Source organism: Papaver somniferum, chromosome 3, assembly GCF_003573695.1.
Source record: "Papaver somniferum cultivar HN1 chromosome 3, ASM357369v1, whole genome shotgun sequence".
Lineage (NCBI taxonomy): Eukaryota > Viridiplantae > Streptophyta > Magnoliopsida > Ranunculales > Papaveraceae > Papaver > Papaver somniferum.
Genome location: NC_039360.1, coordinates 151,519,373 through 151,533,333, shown reverse-complemented (window position 1 = coordinate 151,533,333; position 13,961 = coordinate 151,519,373). Strand labels below are relative to the sequence as shown.

Here is a 13,961-nt window from a genome sequence, read left to right as displayed (position 1 = left end):
GCTAAGTCTCGGATTAGGATAGTAAGTGTAGTTGAGCTCAAGCACATCATGGTGATTCATCATACAAGAAGAAGATCTACTCAAGGAACCGGTGGAACTTCTCGACAAAAAGGTATGTGGAGACTTGAACTTATCTGTCACTCAAAAGTCTATCTATTATATCTCCTACTCTTTGAGACAAAAGTCGTATGCTATACATATAGACTAGATCATACACATTTGGTATTTCGAGCCGAGTATACCTCGCCTATTTATGTCTCGAAATATGTGTTGGTAAGCTTTTCGCTTCGACTAAGTTTATCTTTACCTAGTGACGAAAGTCATGAATGTTTCAATCACTTCGAAAATTGCTTTGACGAGAAATAGTGTAACAACTATATAACGTCCTCTAAGAATGTTTCAATGATTGAAATGAGAGTTTAGATTACATAATCAATGGATTCCTTAAACCGAAGTTTTCGAACTTTGTTGATCAAGAGAACCGGAAGTATGGCAAGTGCCAAGTCCGCGAACTGCCAAAGTTCTCAAACCCGAGAATTTCTGATTGAGTTGACAAACTACTTGCGTGAGCCAAGTCCGCGAACCCAGTCTGCAAACCCAGTCCGTGAACCGGCGTAGTTCTCGAACCCGAGAATTTCTGCTGGAGTTTGTAAACTCTATCTGGTGTCTTAAGTCCGCGAACCTAGTCTGCGAACTTGAGAAGGTTATATATCTAAATATGATCTTTGAACTTAATCTTAAAAGACTAAGGAATATGTTTGCAAACCGTGGCTATTAAAGTTCATAAACCGATTCTTGTGAATCAAATCATCTTTGCTTCAATTGTGTCTTGTGTAGTTACATAAGATTTCCTTGCAATTTAACATCTCTCTTAACTAGTTCATTTGAGTCGATTAAACTAGTTATGGTGAAGAAGAACATGGTTGGTATGAAACGCTCATATGGTTAACCTCTTTGGGTAGACTATTGTTGAACCAACAATGTACACGTTTGGGTGTGGTTAACAAACCTAGAAGCGTAGATTCATTTGTGTATGACAAGCTAAGTTTTCGATCTAACGGTTGAGAAATATTATCTTGAATCTAAATCAGGTTTTCATCTGACGGGGAATATTGATTGTTTTGCAACTAAGGCAAAACCCTGATTTGAAGATTATATAAAGGAAACATTTTGCATTGAGAAAACTAATCCCACACGTCCGTGTGATACTAGTTTCTCTGCTAGAGTCGTTTCTCCTTTAACCTTTGGTTTTCTTCTTCTAAAACCAGGTTAACGACTTAAAGACTTCATTGGGATTATGAAGCCAGACCGATACTACTTTTATCGTAGTTGTGTGATCTGATCTTGCATCTTCTATCGTAATAGTACAATCATATTGATTGGCTTGAGATCGTGAGAGTTCTCCGATAGGCAAGATATAAAAAGTAATCCCAAACACCTTCGTCTCATCGTTTGTGATTCCACGACATCTTGTTTCGCTACCATACGATTAAGATTGTTGTGAGGTGATTGATTAATCTAGGCTGTTCTTCGGGAATATAAGACCGGATTATCAATTGGTTCCTGTTCACTTTGGTTATTATCAAAAGACGGAACAAAAACTTTTAGGGTTTTTCTGTGGGAGACAGATTGATCCTTTGATAGACTTGTCTGTGTGAGGCAGATTTTTTTATTGTTAAAGCCAGCGATTTTGGGTCGTAGCAACTCTTAGTTGTGGGTGAGATCAGCTAAGGGAATCAAGTGCGCAGTATCCTGTTGGGATCAGAGGCGTAGGGAGTACAACTGTACCTTGGATCAGTGGGGACTGATTGGGGTTCAACTATAGTCCAGTCCGAAGTTAGCTTGGAGTAGGCTAGTGTCTGTAGCGGCTTAATACAGTGTGTATTCAATCTGGACTAGGTTCCGGGGTTTTTCTGCATTTGCGGTTTCCTCGTTAACAATATTCTGGCGTCTGTGTTATTTCTATTTCCGCATTATATTTGTTTATATAATTGAAATAATACAGGTTGTGCGTTTGTATCAATCAATTGGAAATCCTACCTTTGGTTGTTGATTGATATTGATTGATCCTTAGACATTGGTCTTTGGTACCGTCCAAGTTATTCCTTGTGTTTGATTATAGACTCGCTGATTTCTATTAGCTTGAGTGAATCAAAACAAGAGAGAGATATTAACTCCTTGAGATACTTTTATCTAGATTGAGTCTGACTGTCTAGTTGATTCTCTAGTAAGTGTTTCGGAGTTAGTCCAAACAGATTGCTAATCGAAATATTGGGTGGTGTTGTTAGACCCCCGTTTTTTCACTTTAAATAACTTACTAGTTTTTCTACTTTTTCTTTCTCATTCTATCTTCGTCCACGATAACCATTTCATCATCTGCATCATTTTCTCTATTTTAAATTTTAGAGAATGTGTCTGATCACAACAAAGAAGCGAAAGTGATGAATATATAAGAACGATCAAGAATATAATAAATGAAAGCAAGCTCGACTAAATGGTAGAAGTATAAAAATTCGATACAGATTCTTGCATAAAAGTCGAAACCCTTATAATATGAAAGCTACGGGGAGGGGACCTTGAATCTCGTCCTCGCCCCATCCTCATAGCTTAGGTTTCGAGTATTACGCATGCCCGACCCCATACCCATCTGTGCGGATAAAACACTACCCAAACGGAACGGGTACTCACGGAAATGAGTTTGGGTGGGGCTTGGGAAGCACAGACACAAGACACGGAACAACACGATCGCTAAAACTCAAAATCATCAGGACACTAACACGTTTATGTATATATACTAATTAGATAATTTTTATATACTAAAATCATAGTGCTATGGTATATCAAGTACATTAATCACACAATTCTATGAAAATAACTCAATTTTATACTGTTAAGTTAGTCCACATGTAAAAAAAATAACTATTATACTAATTTCCGTGACACACTAGATTAAAATAGAGTGTAGATTTTTACACATGCGTCGTGTCGGTGTCTCATGAACGTCCTATACCCGACGCGCGTCGGTCGCTGACACGACACCAATACTAGCGTGTCGGTGCTTCACAGTGCAAATGGCCATCCCTAGGTATTTTGAACAAATTCCCGTAAAACAAAATAGATAAGCCTCCATCAAAACGTTAGGGGCTTTTAGCATTCTTTTCTCTAATCCCAAACGAAAAGGGAACAACGAAAAACTCTTTGTGGAGTAATTTTTTTCTTTTTCTTTTTTGGTATATGAAAGAGGGGATTAAAACCCTATAAACCAAGCTTCCATTTTTTCCTTAAATTTTCGATTTCTGAGATATACCCTCAGTGTGTTCATCATCATTTTCGAAAAATGTCCGTTTCGGGATTGAGTTGTAATTCTCCAAGATGCTTTCTTCGCCCTACTACACTCACAAGAGGATTACGAAGTCCTTGTGATAGAGTTTCTCTCCTTACTCGTAGTAGTAGTAATTTCATCAAGAATATACAACCTCTTCGTATCAACAGGTCTACTGAAGTTGTACTACCACATCCACTTTTACTTATTTCAGGTCTGAATTTCTTCTTTTACTAATGTTCTAATTTATTCTTACAGCGGGAATTACTGGATTTCTCATCCATGGAAACCAAAGGTTAAGCAAACTTACCGAATAAAGAGTGCTATGGATACTTCATTTGGTGGTGATATGACTGGCGACTCTGCTGGTAATTGTACACAATTGTTTGGGTTCAGTGTTTGATTAATTGATTGTGAAAACCTAAATTTCAACCAATAGTCTGCATCTCTAAAACAAATTTGCTTTGCGTAATTTTGAGTAATTTTGCTGGTGATAAACATATTTTTGCTTTTCTTAATTACTTTGAAAGAATGTGATGGAGGATTGGTGAGTTAGTTTCTGGTCTTGATGACTAAATAGCAGCTGGATTGATTGCTAGAGTTGTAATGTCCGAATGGAACAAGATTTTTAACTGGCTACTGGTTTCCTTTTGTCGTTCGAATTTATGTTTAGAGTTGGAGCCAGTTAGTTGGAATCTAAATTGTATACATGTTTTGATATTTTTGTTTTTAGTCATCCCTTTCTTGACTTCAAAATTATTCTTTCAAGTGGCACATAATCGTACACCTTTCCAGGACTACTATTAGAGCTTCATGTTTAGATATATTCGTACACCTTTCCAAGGCTAACTTTAGAGCCACTCAATTAGATTTTTGGTTCCGTCATCAAGGGGTTGGTTTTTAATTTGTGATGTGCCGTTGCTTGAAAATGGAAATGTTAATTTGTGATGTGCCGTTGCTTGAAAATGGAAATGATTTATGGTATGTTATCAACGGAGTAATCATGCATCTTGTAATCAATATTGCTATGGTCCAACACCTGGCTATATGGATGATCCGATTGTCCAGAGTTCGGAAAATTTGATGCCATCACTGTAGGAAGCAACAATACAAGTCCTATCAATGAGCTTACCCCGGTTTAGTCAAAGACAGCTAAATGCTGGATCACCCACTGTCAAGCCTTAGAAAATTAGAAGTTAGGAAAAAGAGTAATCATTTCAAGTTGATCCAATCAGTTGTAAGTTTATTAGTTTGTTTGTGCTCTTTCACTGAGTCGGTGTTATGTCTTATGCCGCGTCTGTTTTATACACATCTTGTAACAGTGGCAATAGAGATGAGGAGGCGATTTGAATGGCATCGATCTTCAGTTTATAAACTTCCCATTTTTAGTTTTGAATACTCGAGTTGCTTTCCCTCTAATTATGTACTATTGAGGTCTGCTATCCTCCAATTATGTTACTTGACTAACTCCTCAATAATATCACGGTGTAGGCATACCTTTTTAATTTTATCCATTCTCATATGATTATTGTATGTGTTTTTAGTTATGGATCGTTTATGACTCGAGCAGTGTTGATAACTACATAATCTGTCTCATTGCTGCTCTGATGTGTTTATTTATCTCGTTTGTCTATTGGATTACGACTTTTTATAGGTGCAAATATCTTTCCGAGAATCAACATTAAGGACCCATACAAAAGGCTTGGTATCAGTAAGGAGGCTTCTGAAGATGAAATTCAGGCTGCAAGAACTTTTCTGATGAATAGATATGGAGGAAACCAACAAAGTGCTGATGCAATAGAGTCGGCCCATGACAAGATAATCATGCAGAAGTTTCACGAAAGGAGAAGGCCGAAACTGAATATCAAGAAAAAAGTCAGAGATGTTACACAATTACGCGTTGTGCAGGCTGTTACCAGTAGGTTTCAAACTCCTTCCACCAACTACATAATAAAGACAGCTGCCGTGTTTGTGGTACTCTGTGTTCTTACTGTTCTGTATCCGACGGAAGAAGGACCTACTTTACAAGTAGCCATTTCCTTGTTGGCAACAATATACTTCATATATGATCGACTAAAGAGCCGAATGCGAGCTTTCTTATCCGGGTACTTACTAAATCTTGGTGTAATTTGAAAAGTAACTAATGACTGTAAATTCTGCATTTTGTTATTGCTTTGTTATGTGCGTGGAGAATGATGTTGCTTGTTTTTTTGGTTCAGAGCTGGGGCATTTGCTGTTTCATGGCTTCTGGGGACCTTTCTAATGGTATCTGTGATTCCTCCAGTCCTTCGTGGCCCAAGGAGTTTGGAAGTGACTACATCTCTTCTATCGTATGTGCTTTTATGGGTTTCTTCTGCTTACCTGAAATAATAACTTCAATTATGCCTGTCAGCAACCTGAATTTTTGTAGTTGATGAAATGAAAGCGGGTTGTTTTTTGTCTTCAAGCAAGTGCAGAGTTGGCTTTCTGAAATGAGAAAGTGGGGAGAAATATTAGGGGAAGTAAGTACGGTCGTTAGAAGTGTAATGGCAGTGGCAGGTGTTAAATGCATGTTAAGAAAAGCTAAAACAGTTTTTATCTAAGCATTCCATACTTCTGTTGAAGATGGAGCCTTGCATTACAATTTTATTAGCAAAATGTCAGATGGGGTTCTTTTGTTTCCTAGATAGAATTTAAATCTTCAAAGAGAGACCGAAATAGACATCGTCAAGAATCGGAGGTAGAGTGCTCAAAGTATGTAAACATCGTGCAAGTGTCTTCTAAATCCTGAAACACAATTTCACGTAAAATTTTAATAATGTCTTCTGAAACACAAAATTAACTACGAGATGATAAGTGAGAAACAAACTCGCTAATATGTCTATCCTTTTTCTAGGTCTTAATAATGAAGTGCAATTGGAGATTGATGTTTGAGTGAAACAGGTTTATAATGCCAGTCGATTCCTATTACAGTTCAATCATTGAAAAAGGGTTAACAAGTAATAAACTCCCAATTTTTCCTGCAAAGGTCATCAGTTTGGCCTTTCCACTGACAACTTCGCATTCAAGTTTTGTCTATTTCCATCAAGTTACTCAAAAATTTGTCATTTTATTATCTTTTTCCCTACAATTTTTATGGCTTTACAAACTCTAACATAACCCAACCATGAACGGGATTTCTTTACAAGGTGAGCATACTCTAATTCACAGGAACCACGTACCCATATGCCACATAAGCATTATCATTCCACATGGTTACAACTGATTGGTCAACATATTTCAACCGTTAATATTACATCTTTCTAAGCAGCTTATGGAACTATAAATCACATACAAGATAACAACATGGGGATGTCATAGCAGAGGCTCAGAACAGTCTGTTTGTTAAGATAAGAATTCTGTAGAGAGGAAAAGAGAAACCAAAAAGAAGAACAGAAATGGCTTCAGCTTCTCTCTTCAAATCATCTGCAGTTCTTGACAAATCTGACTTTTTTAAGGGTCAGTCCCTTCGCCAGCCTTCAGCCTATGTTGGTAGACGCAATGCTGTCGCTCCTTCAGCTCTTACCGTTAGAGCTGGTTCTTATGCTGATGAGCTTGTCAAAACCGCGGTATGTTACTCACTCAGCTTATATTATAGTGTTTGTTTTTTAGAAGATAGAAAAACTAGTTTGTGTGACCAAGGTATGTCTTGTGCTTAAGTCGGAGAAAATCTGGCCCAAGGGTCTTGGACTATCAACTTCAAGGCTAGACTAGACAATACTAAACCAGGGGAATATAGTAGTAAAATCAACAGCAGTAGTCTGGTTTAACCATAGATGAAGAACCTGAAAAAGTTGTGGCTCATTTGTCTTCTTGTTAATGAATATATAGAAATCTATTGCAACTCCTGGACGTGGAATCATGGCCATGGATGAGTCAAATGCAACCTGCGGTAAGCGTCTTGCATCAATCGGGTTGGAAAACACCGAAGCAAACCGTCAGGCATACAGGACCCTCCTTGTAAGTGCTCCAGGTCTAGGCAACTACGTCTCTGGTGCTATCCTCTTCGAGGAGACACTCTACCAAAGCACAGTCGATGGTAAAAAGATAGTCGACATTCTTGCTGAACAGAACATCATCCCCGGTATTAAAACCGACAAGGTAATTTTCTTAACCCTTGCCCTTCCGTTTTATGTCTCCTATAAAGTAGTAGAAAGTTTTCTTTACTTGTCTCTAATAGTATGCATTTGTGGTGCGTGCAACAGGGGTTGGTACCATTGGCAGGTTCCAACGATGAGTCATGGTGCCAGGGTCTTGATGGCCTATCTTCTCGTTCTGCTGCTTACTACCAACAGGGAGCTCGTTTCTGCAAATGGTACGAACAAAATCTAGAAACTTCAACAGAATGTAATGTAGAAGGGTTTTAGACTTTGTGATATGAACATAAACCGATTTTTTGAATGGGAACAGGCGTACAGTAGTGAGCATTCCTAACGGTCCATCAGCACTAGCAGTCAAAGAAGCAGCCTGGGGTCTTGCTCGCTACGCTGCCATTTCTCAAGTAAAATATTTTTCATGAAACCTTGAAGCTTGTGCTAGTCATTATCTGCCTACATGTCCAATGACAAATTGTTGTTGACTGATGTTCTTGCAGGACAACGGTTTGGTCCCAATTGTGGAACCCGAGATTTTGCTTGATGGTGAACACGGAATTGAGAGGACCTTCGAGGTAGCCCAACAGGTATGGGCAGAGGTATTTTTCTACCTTGCACAGAACAATGTCATGTATGAAGGTATCCTCCTCAAGCCTAGCATGGTCACTCCCGGTGCTGAGTGCAAGGAAAGAAACACACCCGAACAGGTTGCTGATTACACCCTCAAGCTTCTTAACCGAAGAATTCCTCCAGCTGTCCCTGGTATCATGGCAAGTATCTTACCATCTAAACATAGAACAAATCGCTAAATCCATGTTATATTTGTGTAAATTAATTTGTAATTTTTTGATTGTTATATTTGTGTAAATTAATTTGTAATATTTTGATTGAGCAGTTCTTGTCTGGTGGGCAATCCGAAGTCGAAGCAACATTGAACTTGAACGCAATGAACCAATCCCCTAACCCATGGCATGTGTCATTCTCATATGCTAGAGCACTTCAAAACACCTGTTTGAAGACATGGGGAGGAAGACCCGAAAACGTGAAGGCAGCTCAGGATGCCCTGCTCACTCGTGCCAAGGCCAACTCCCTAGCTCAGCTCGGTAAATACACTGGAGAGGGAGAGTCTGACGAATCCAAGGAAGGTATGTACGTGAAGAATTACTCCTACTAATCAATTGGTATCGAAACCTTCCGATGAACAAGAAGAAGAAGACGTGTCATGATAATTAAGTTATCGGAGAAAGGCTTTTCTTACCGTGTGTTATGCGTATAATTTGTGGAGACTATTTTTGTTCATTAAATGTACTTTTACCCGCTTAATAAGTTTCTTGCTCAATGAAATTAGTTAGTTAATTAGCATGCAAACATGGCTTATATCATGCTTAAACTCGGAAGTAATCTCCTGATTCTCATATTCATTTCTTTGAAACAGTTGCCTAATCTTATTTGATATTTCTGGTGGTAATGTCAGCCATAAACGGTAAATGAAGGATTAATATTCATCCTTGAAAGGTAGATCCACCAGGGTGCCTAGAATGCATATGCGTGTTTTTAGCTAAAATATCATTCTGAAAATGCACTGATTTAAGACCTAAACACGCCCGTTCAATCTACTATCTCCATTTCAAGAAAAATAAGTTGGTTTTATGTACAAATTACGCATGAAACCAACATATCATTTTGAGACAGAGGTAAGCCATTGTAATTGTTAAGAAAAAATGAAATTGCCCAGGTAAGAATTTGGATTAGCCCGATTAGTATCTAGTACATGTATTCCTTAATCCTTACTGTATCAGTATTTGTATAAATGTAGTATCTAGTACATGTATTCCCTAATCCTTACTGTATCAGTATTTGTATAAATGTATTCCCTTGAGTTGCCAAGTTGAAGTATTGCCTGCACTGCTCAATCTATATAAGCATACTATTCTTTTTATTATGAACACTTACTAATTTTAGGTTTTAGTATTTGATGAATTGTGCTACTGAACCCAGAGTTGTTTTTCTCAAATTTCATTATTCTTAAGTTAAGTATTTGATCAATTTGTGCTATTTCTGTACTTTGTTTAGCTCGGTAGTCAATAGCTTAACTGTTTGATGAATAGTCTCAAAGAATAAGCAAAGACTCATAATATCCGTTGTACTTATTTTTCTTTTTGTTCATGTGTATTGAGCTAAAAGTCTCCCTCCTTTAACAACAGTCTTAATGGATATTAATCTTCGTTTTTGAGTACCATAATGCAATCAAATTGCCATCGCTTCTCATATTGTAATCTTCACTTTTTTCCTCCGTCATAAGCTGTTTGAAATTTTGAATATTTTTAGATGGTGTTGTTATATACTCTTGGTAATACCAGTTCAGTCAATCACATACATTTTTTAGATAAGATATACACTGAACATTAGGCAATCCATCTTTAATTTCTCGTTAGTATCAGCTATGGAGTTAGAATGCTAAAGATAATATCCAAACGATAGGATGTCCTGCAATTTGATGTTTTCGACACCCATATCTATGACTTGCCGTTTGACGGACCAACACTGCATGAAAGTTTTGGCCCATCAAAAAATGGTTTCCGGCGTAGTAATGATTTTTCTACCAGGAAGAAAAGAAATTTACCCCCCTGAACATAAATTTTCGGTCCGTCCCTGGAGTAAAATTATTGTAGTTTGAAGTTAATTGGAGCGAATGGAGTCCTTCTATGTGATGAGAATAAGAGCTAAAAATATATGCCAAAACAAGTATCATTAGCTACTACTATAAATTCATCTTTCTTCTAATATCCCTAAAATTAAGCTATATTGTTTAGCCATAAACGGGAAATGAAGGATTTCATATTCATCGCTGAAAGGTATATCCACCAGGGTGCCTAGAATGCATACGCGTGTTTTTAGCTAAAATACCATTTTGAAAACGCACCGATCTAAGACCTAAACACGCCGTTCAATTTACCTCTTCCGTTTCAAAAAGATAGGCTGGTTTTATGTACAAATTACACATGAAACCAGCATATCTTTCTGAAATAAAGGGAGTAAAACTTATTGTAGTTTGAAATTAATTGGACGAACGGATGGAGTCCTTCTATGCGATGAGAACAAGAGCTAAAAATATATGCCAAAACAAGTATCATTAGCGACTATTATAAATTCATCTTTCTCTTTAATATCTCTAAAACTAAACTATATTTTTTCAAATTGGAGCAAAAATAATGAAATTAAATACTTAACTTACTGTTTAGTTCCAGAATTTTGCTCAAACTTGATGTAGTTTCAAAGATATTAGGAAAAATAAGAGTTTGGCATACTGACAAAAAATCTTAAAAAGTGTCGTAAAAAACCTTTAACAACTATTTGATTTTTTGATTTTCAAATACCTTCGAATCTAACACAAATTTCTTGAAAAAACTAAAATCTTTCAAGTGCAAAATAAATTAATTGTAATCTACTCATAATCGATTACGATTGTTGCAAAAAGTCTAATCATCCGTCGGACCCCACCTTTACGCGGTCATCTTGTAAATAAACCCTTTTCATGTTCTTAACCGGTTTCATTCTCGATTTTGAGAAAACCGATGCATAGATTATGTACTCGATTTTGAGAAAATCGATGCCGGTTCAAATGAACTGGCTGGGTTTATAACTGTATACAATTCTTATTCTTACATTCTTAAGAAAAATATGTTTATTTGGGAGGATCGAACTAGTGATCTCCACCTCATAATAAGTTACCAAGACCACTTCGCCATATATTTTGATGTAAAATTAGTCAATAACTATTAGTTACATACATATAACCCACTTTAAATGCCAATTCATATCACACAAGTAGGCCTGTTCATGGTCGGTTTTTGATTTTTCAAACCAAAACAGCGCCATTAACCAATGGTTTCGGTTTTAGTTTTACCACTCGGTTTCGGTTAACCGAGTGTTCTGTCAGTTTTGAGGTGACTGACAATTCAAAAAAAAAAAATCAGTTTAGGTAATCCACAATTAGAAAATTACACTAATATTTATACTTTACAATTTGGATTACAATGAAAATTTCTTTAAAAAGAAACTGTCATACAAATTACTAATACGCCAACAAGATGATTGTTCAAACCAGTACCACTCTTTGGCATAAATTACTCCACGTTCATTAGATCCGTGACTTCAAACTTTTCAAACTTCGTCTTCAGTAGGACTGTAGAAGTAACTTTGAAGTTCTGTCCCGAAGCTGCACATATAATTCATGCCAGCCCCTTATGTAAATGAAATAAGAATCAAATGAAAATGTCAGAAAACATTAACTAATTTCAGTTTCAACTATGACCCAATTGCAATTATCCCACCCAAAAACATACAATTTTGTGAACTGTGAACAACCCAACGATCTAGTTTTTAATAGATTTAACAAGTATAAATTCCAAATAATAGTCTAAAATACCAATAAACATCAAAAAGATAAATTTATGAAAACCCCATGTTTTGATTTTAACCAAAATATTAGTATTCTAGAAACCCTAAATCTAACCATATTACACAAACATGAGATCTAATTTTTAGATTTGAAACAAATCCAAAATCAAAAAATATGAATCAAACTTCCTTAGACACCAAAATCAAAACGTTGGTTCGTTGTACATCTCTTTTTTTTAATCATAAAGCACCTTTCACAAATTTACAGACAAAAAAATGAAAAAAAATACCCAAAAAAAATAAGAATCAAGATACTTACTTAAGCTCGATTTACTGAGTAGTAGAAGAAGGAAGATGGTGAAGTAGGCAAGTAGTAGTTGGGGGGCGGGGAGGGGAGGCGTTGAGATGTAGAAAGGGAGAAAGAGAAATAGGAGAATGAAACTGATAACTAGGGTTGGGACTTGGGTGTTCTTATACTCTAAATCAATGGCTATGATCCAATGCATCTAAAATCTACGGTGGAAATTAAGTAATAAAGGATAATCGGTTTTTTCCATTGGTTATCGGTTTGGTTTTCGGTCAAACCAAAACCGAAACCGTTAACTCGATTTTTAAGATTTAAAACTAAAACCAAACCATTATTAAATGGTTCGGTTCGTTTTTCTACTAATTGATTTGGTTCGGCTCGGCTTCATCGGTTTTCCGTTACCATGTACAACCCTACTGTTAGAGCATAGCTCGGTTGAACCCACCAAGCGTTGGTATGTCAAGTTTGGTTGTCATATTTTAGTGAATCAAAACCCATTTAAGAGTCGCTTGATTATGTACTAGAGTCAACTTCGTATAGGTTAGCTTGAAAGTATTAGGATATGAGAAATTACAAGTACTGCGAAGACTTGAAAAAGTGAAGAAGTAAGAAGCTACATCGACAACATCATCCTTCCACTTGAGGTTAGTGATATTTGACTTGAACTGTTTCATTCCCTAACGTATCTTTCAAGTCGTGCATATTGAAAACAAAACTGCGAAGCATGAACACTCTAGATAGACATAGTATTAAGGAATACAATACGAGGTTTATTGCTTAACAGTTAAACTTTGTAGATAAGATATCGACAAAATCGTTTAAATGCTATTGTGATTATGTATGGGTATGAGGTGAGGATTTCATCCTAGGAAACAATGTTTTACATGTGTTTTAAGGAAGTAAGTTCATAAACTTGTTTATGAATCGAAAAGGAAATCGCCAAGCGTTATTGGTATTGTTATTCATTGCATATCTTGTGAACAACCAATATTTGTGATTTAGTATAACCGCTCATGACTTGTTTGTGTTCTTGGTAAAACTATTAACAAAGGCCTGACTTATGTATTGGTATGACTTTTATTAGTGAAACCAATCATAAGTAATCACCTGAGATGGTCTGATCGAGTTTGTGATTTGTGTATGACCGAATCTAGGTAAAGGGGAACCGATACTAGTAAGAGGTGAAACACATCAGAAAGGGGAATCAATCCTTGTATGAGGTCCAACAAGTTTGTAGCAGAAAGGGGAACCGATCCTGTGGACATGTGCAACACGTTTTTAGGCAAAGGGGAACCGATCCTATGGACATGTGCAACACATATAAGTTAGATACCATATATATGTGGGGAACTGATCCTAGTACCTAGTCAACCGAATTTTGGAAAGCTAGTGTGACTATGCACAGTACTCACACAGAGGTATAAGCGAAACTGTTTTAGTAGAACCGTTAAACCCATGATTTGTGATTGAGTGTTCTTGATCAATCACATAGTTCTTGAAAGTCAGATGAACCAATTCTAAACTTGTTTGGAAGTGTGGAAAATCGGTTTCAAGGGTGTAAGAATGAAAGAGGACTTACAAAGTAAGGATGTCGACACACTTTGAACACATGCAGTAATGTTTATCTTTAATTGTTTAAAGTTATTCCTTAATATCTAAAAGAAGAAAATCCCAGAATCGAAACATAAATAAGTTAAGAATCTTTTAATTAAGGTCTTAATTTTATTTTAGGAAAATAAGAATTAGTAATGTGCATTTACTAGTTAAAGATTTTTCAAAGAGATTTTCGGTCATTATTTTGGACAGAGCATTTCCAGGA

The 13,961-nt window shown here is 36.5% G+C and overlaps 2 protein-coding genes and 1 long non-coding RNA gene across 3 annotated transcripts; 2 read left to right on the top strand and 1 right to left on the bottom strand.

Annotated features, from left to right (window-relative positions):
* Positions 1–3,166: 3,166 nt before the first annotated feature.
* Positions 3,167–5,986, top strand: LOC113357680 (protein CHAPERONE-LIKE PROTEIN OF POR1, chloroplastic-like). The gene is made up of 4 exons (XM_026601118.1): positions 3,167–3,492; positions 3,581–3,690; positions 4,977–5,427; positions 5,542–5,986. Exons 1-4 carry the CDS (start codon positions 3,338–3,340, stop codon positions 5,690–5,692), a joined length of 867 nt encoding a protein of 288 aa, XP_026456903.1. The 5' UTR covers positions 3,167–3,337; the 3' UTR covers positions 5,693–5,986.
* Positions 5,987–6,634: 648 nt separating this feature from the next.
* Positions 6,635–8,824, top strand: LOC113357679 (fructose-bisphosphate aldolase 1, chloroplastic). Its single transcript, XM_026601117.1, has 6 exons — positions 6,635–6,909; positions 7,172–7,441; positions 7,546–7,655; positions 7,751–7,841; positions 7,935–8,204; positions 8,330–8,824. Exons 1-6 carry the CDS (start codon positions 6,739–6,741, stop codon positions 8,606–8,608), a joined length of 1,191 nt encoding a protein of 396 aa, XP_026456902.1. The 5' UTR covers positions 6,635–6,738; the 3' UTR covers positions 8,609–8,824.
* A 2,568-nt stretch (positions 8,825–11,392) lies between these two features.
* LOC113361716 lies at positions 11,393–12,277 on the bottom strand. Its single transcript, XR_003365286.1, has 2 exons — positions 12,155–12,277; positions 11,393–11,678 (listed from the first exon to the last, which is right to left on the bottom strand). It is a non-coding gene; the product is annotated as an uncharacterized LOC113361716 (long non-coding RNA).
* Between the last annotated feature and the right edge of the window lie 1,684 nt (positions 12,278–13,961).

Bases quoted from the DNA above. Each gene is read 5' to 3' on its own strand.
- LOC113357680 (XM_026601118.1), top strand. From the start codon at position 3,338: ATGTCCGTTTCGGGATTGAGTTGTAATTCTCCAAGATGCTTTCTTCGC. The intron at 3,493-3,580 runs GTCTACTGAAGT...TTATTCTTACAG, and splicing joins CAACCTCTTCGTATCAACAG to CGGGAATTACTGGATTTCTC. The intron at 3,691-4,976 runs GTAATTGTACAC...GACTTTTTATAG, and splicing joins TATGACTGGCGACTCTGCTG to GTGCAAATATCTTTCCGAGA.
- LOC113357679 (XM_026601117.1), top strand. From the start codon at position 6,739: ATGGCTTCAGCTTCTCTCTTCAAATCATCTGCAGTTCTTGACAAATCT. The intron at 7,442-7,545 runs GTAATTTTCTTA...TGCGTGCAACAG, and splicing joins CCGGTATTAAAACCGACAAG to GGGTTGGTACCATTGGCAGG. The intron at 7,656-7,750 runs GTACGAACAAAA...GAATGGGAACAG, and splicing joins GGAGCTCGTTTCTGCAAATG to GCGTACAGTAGTGAGCATTC.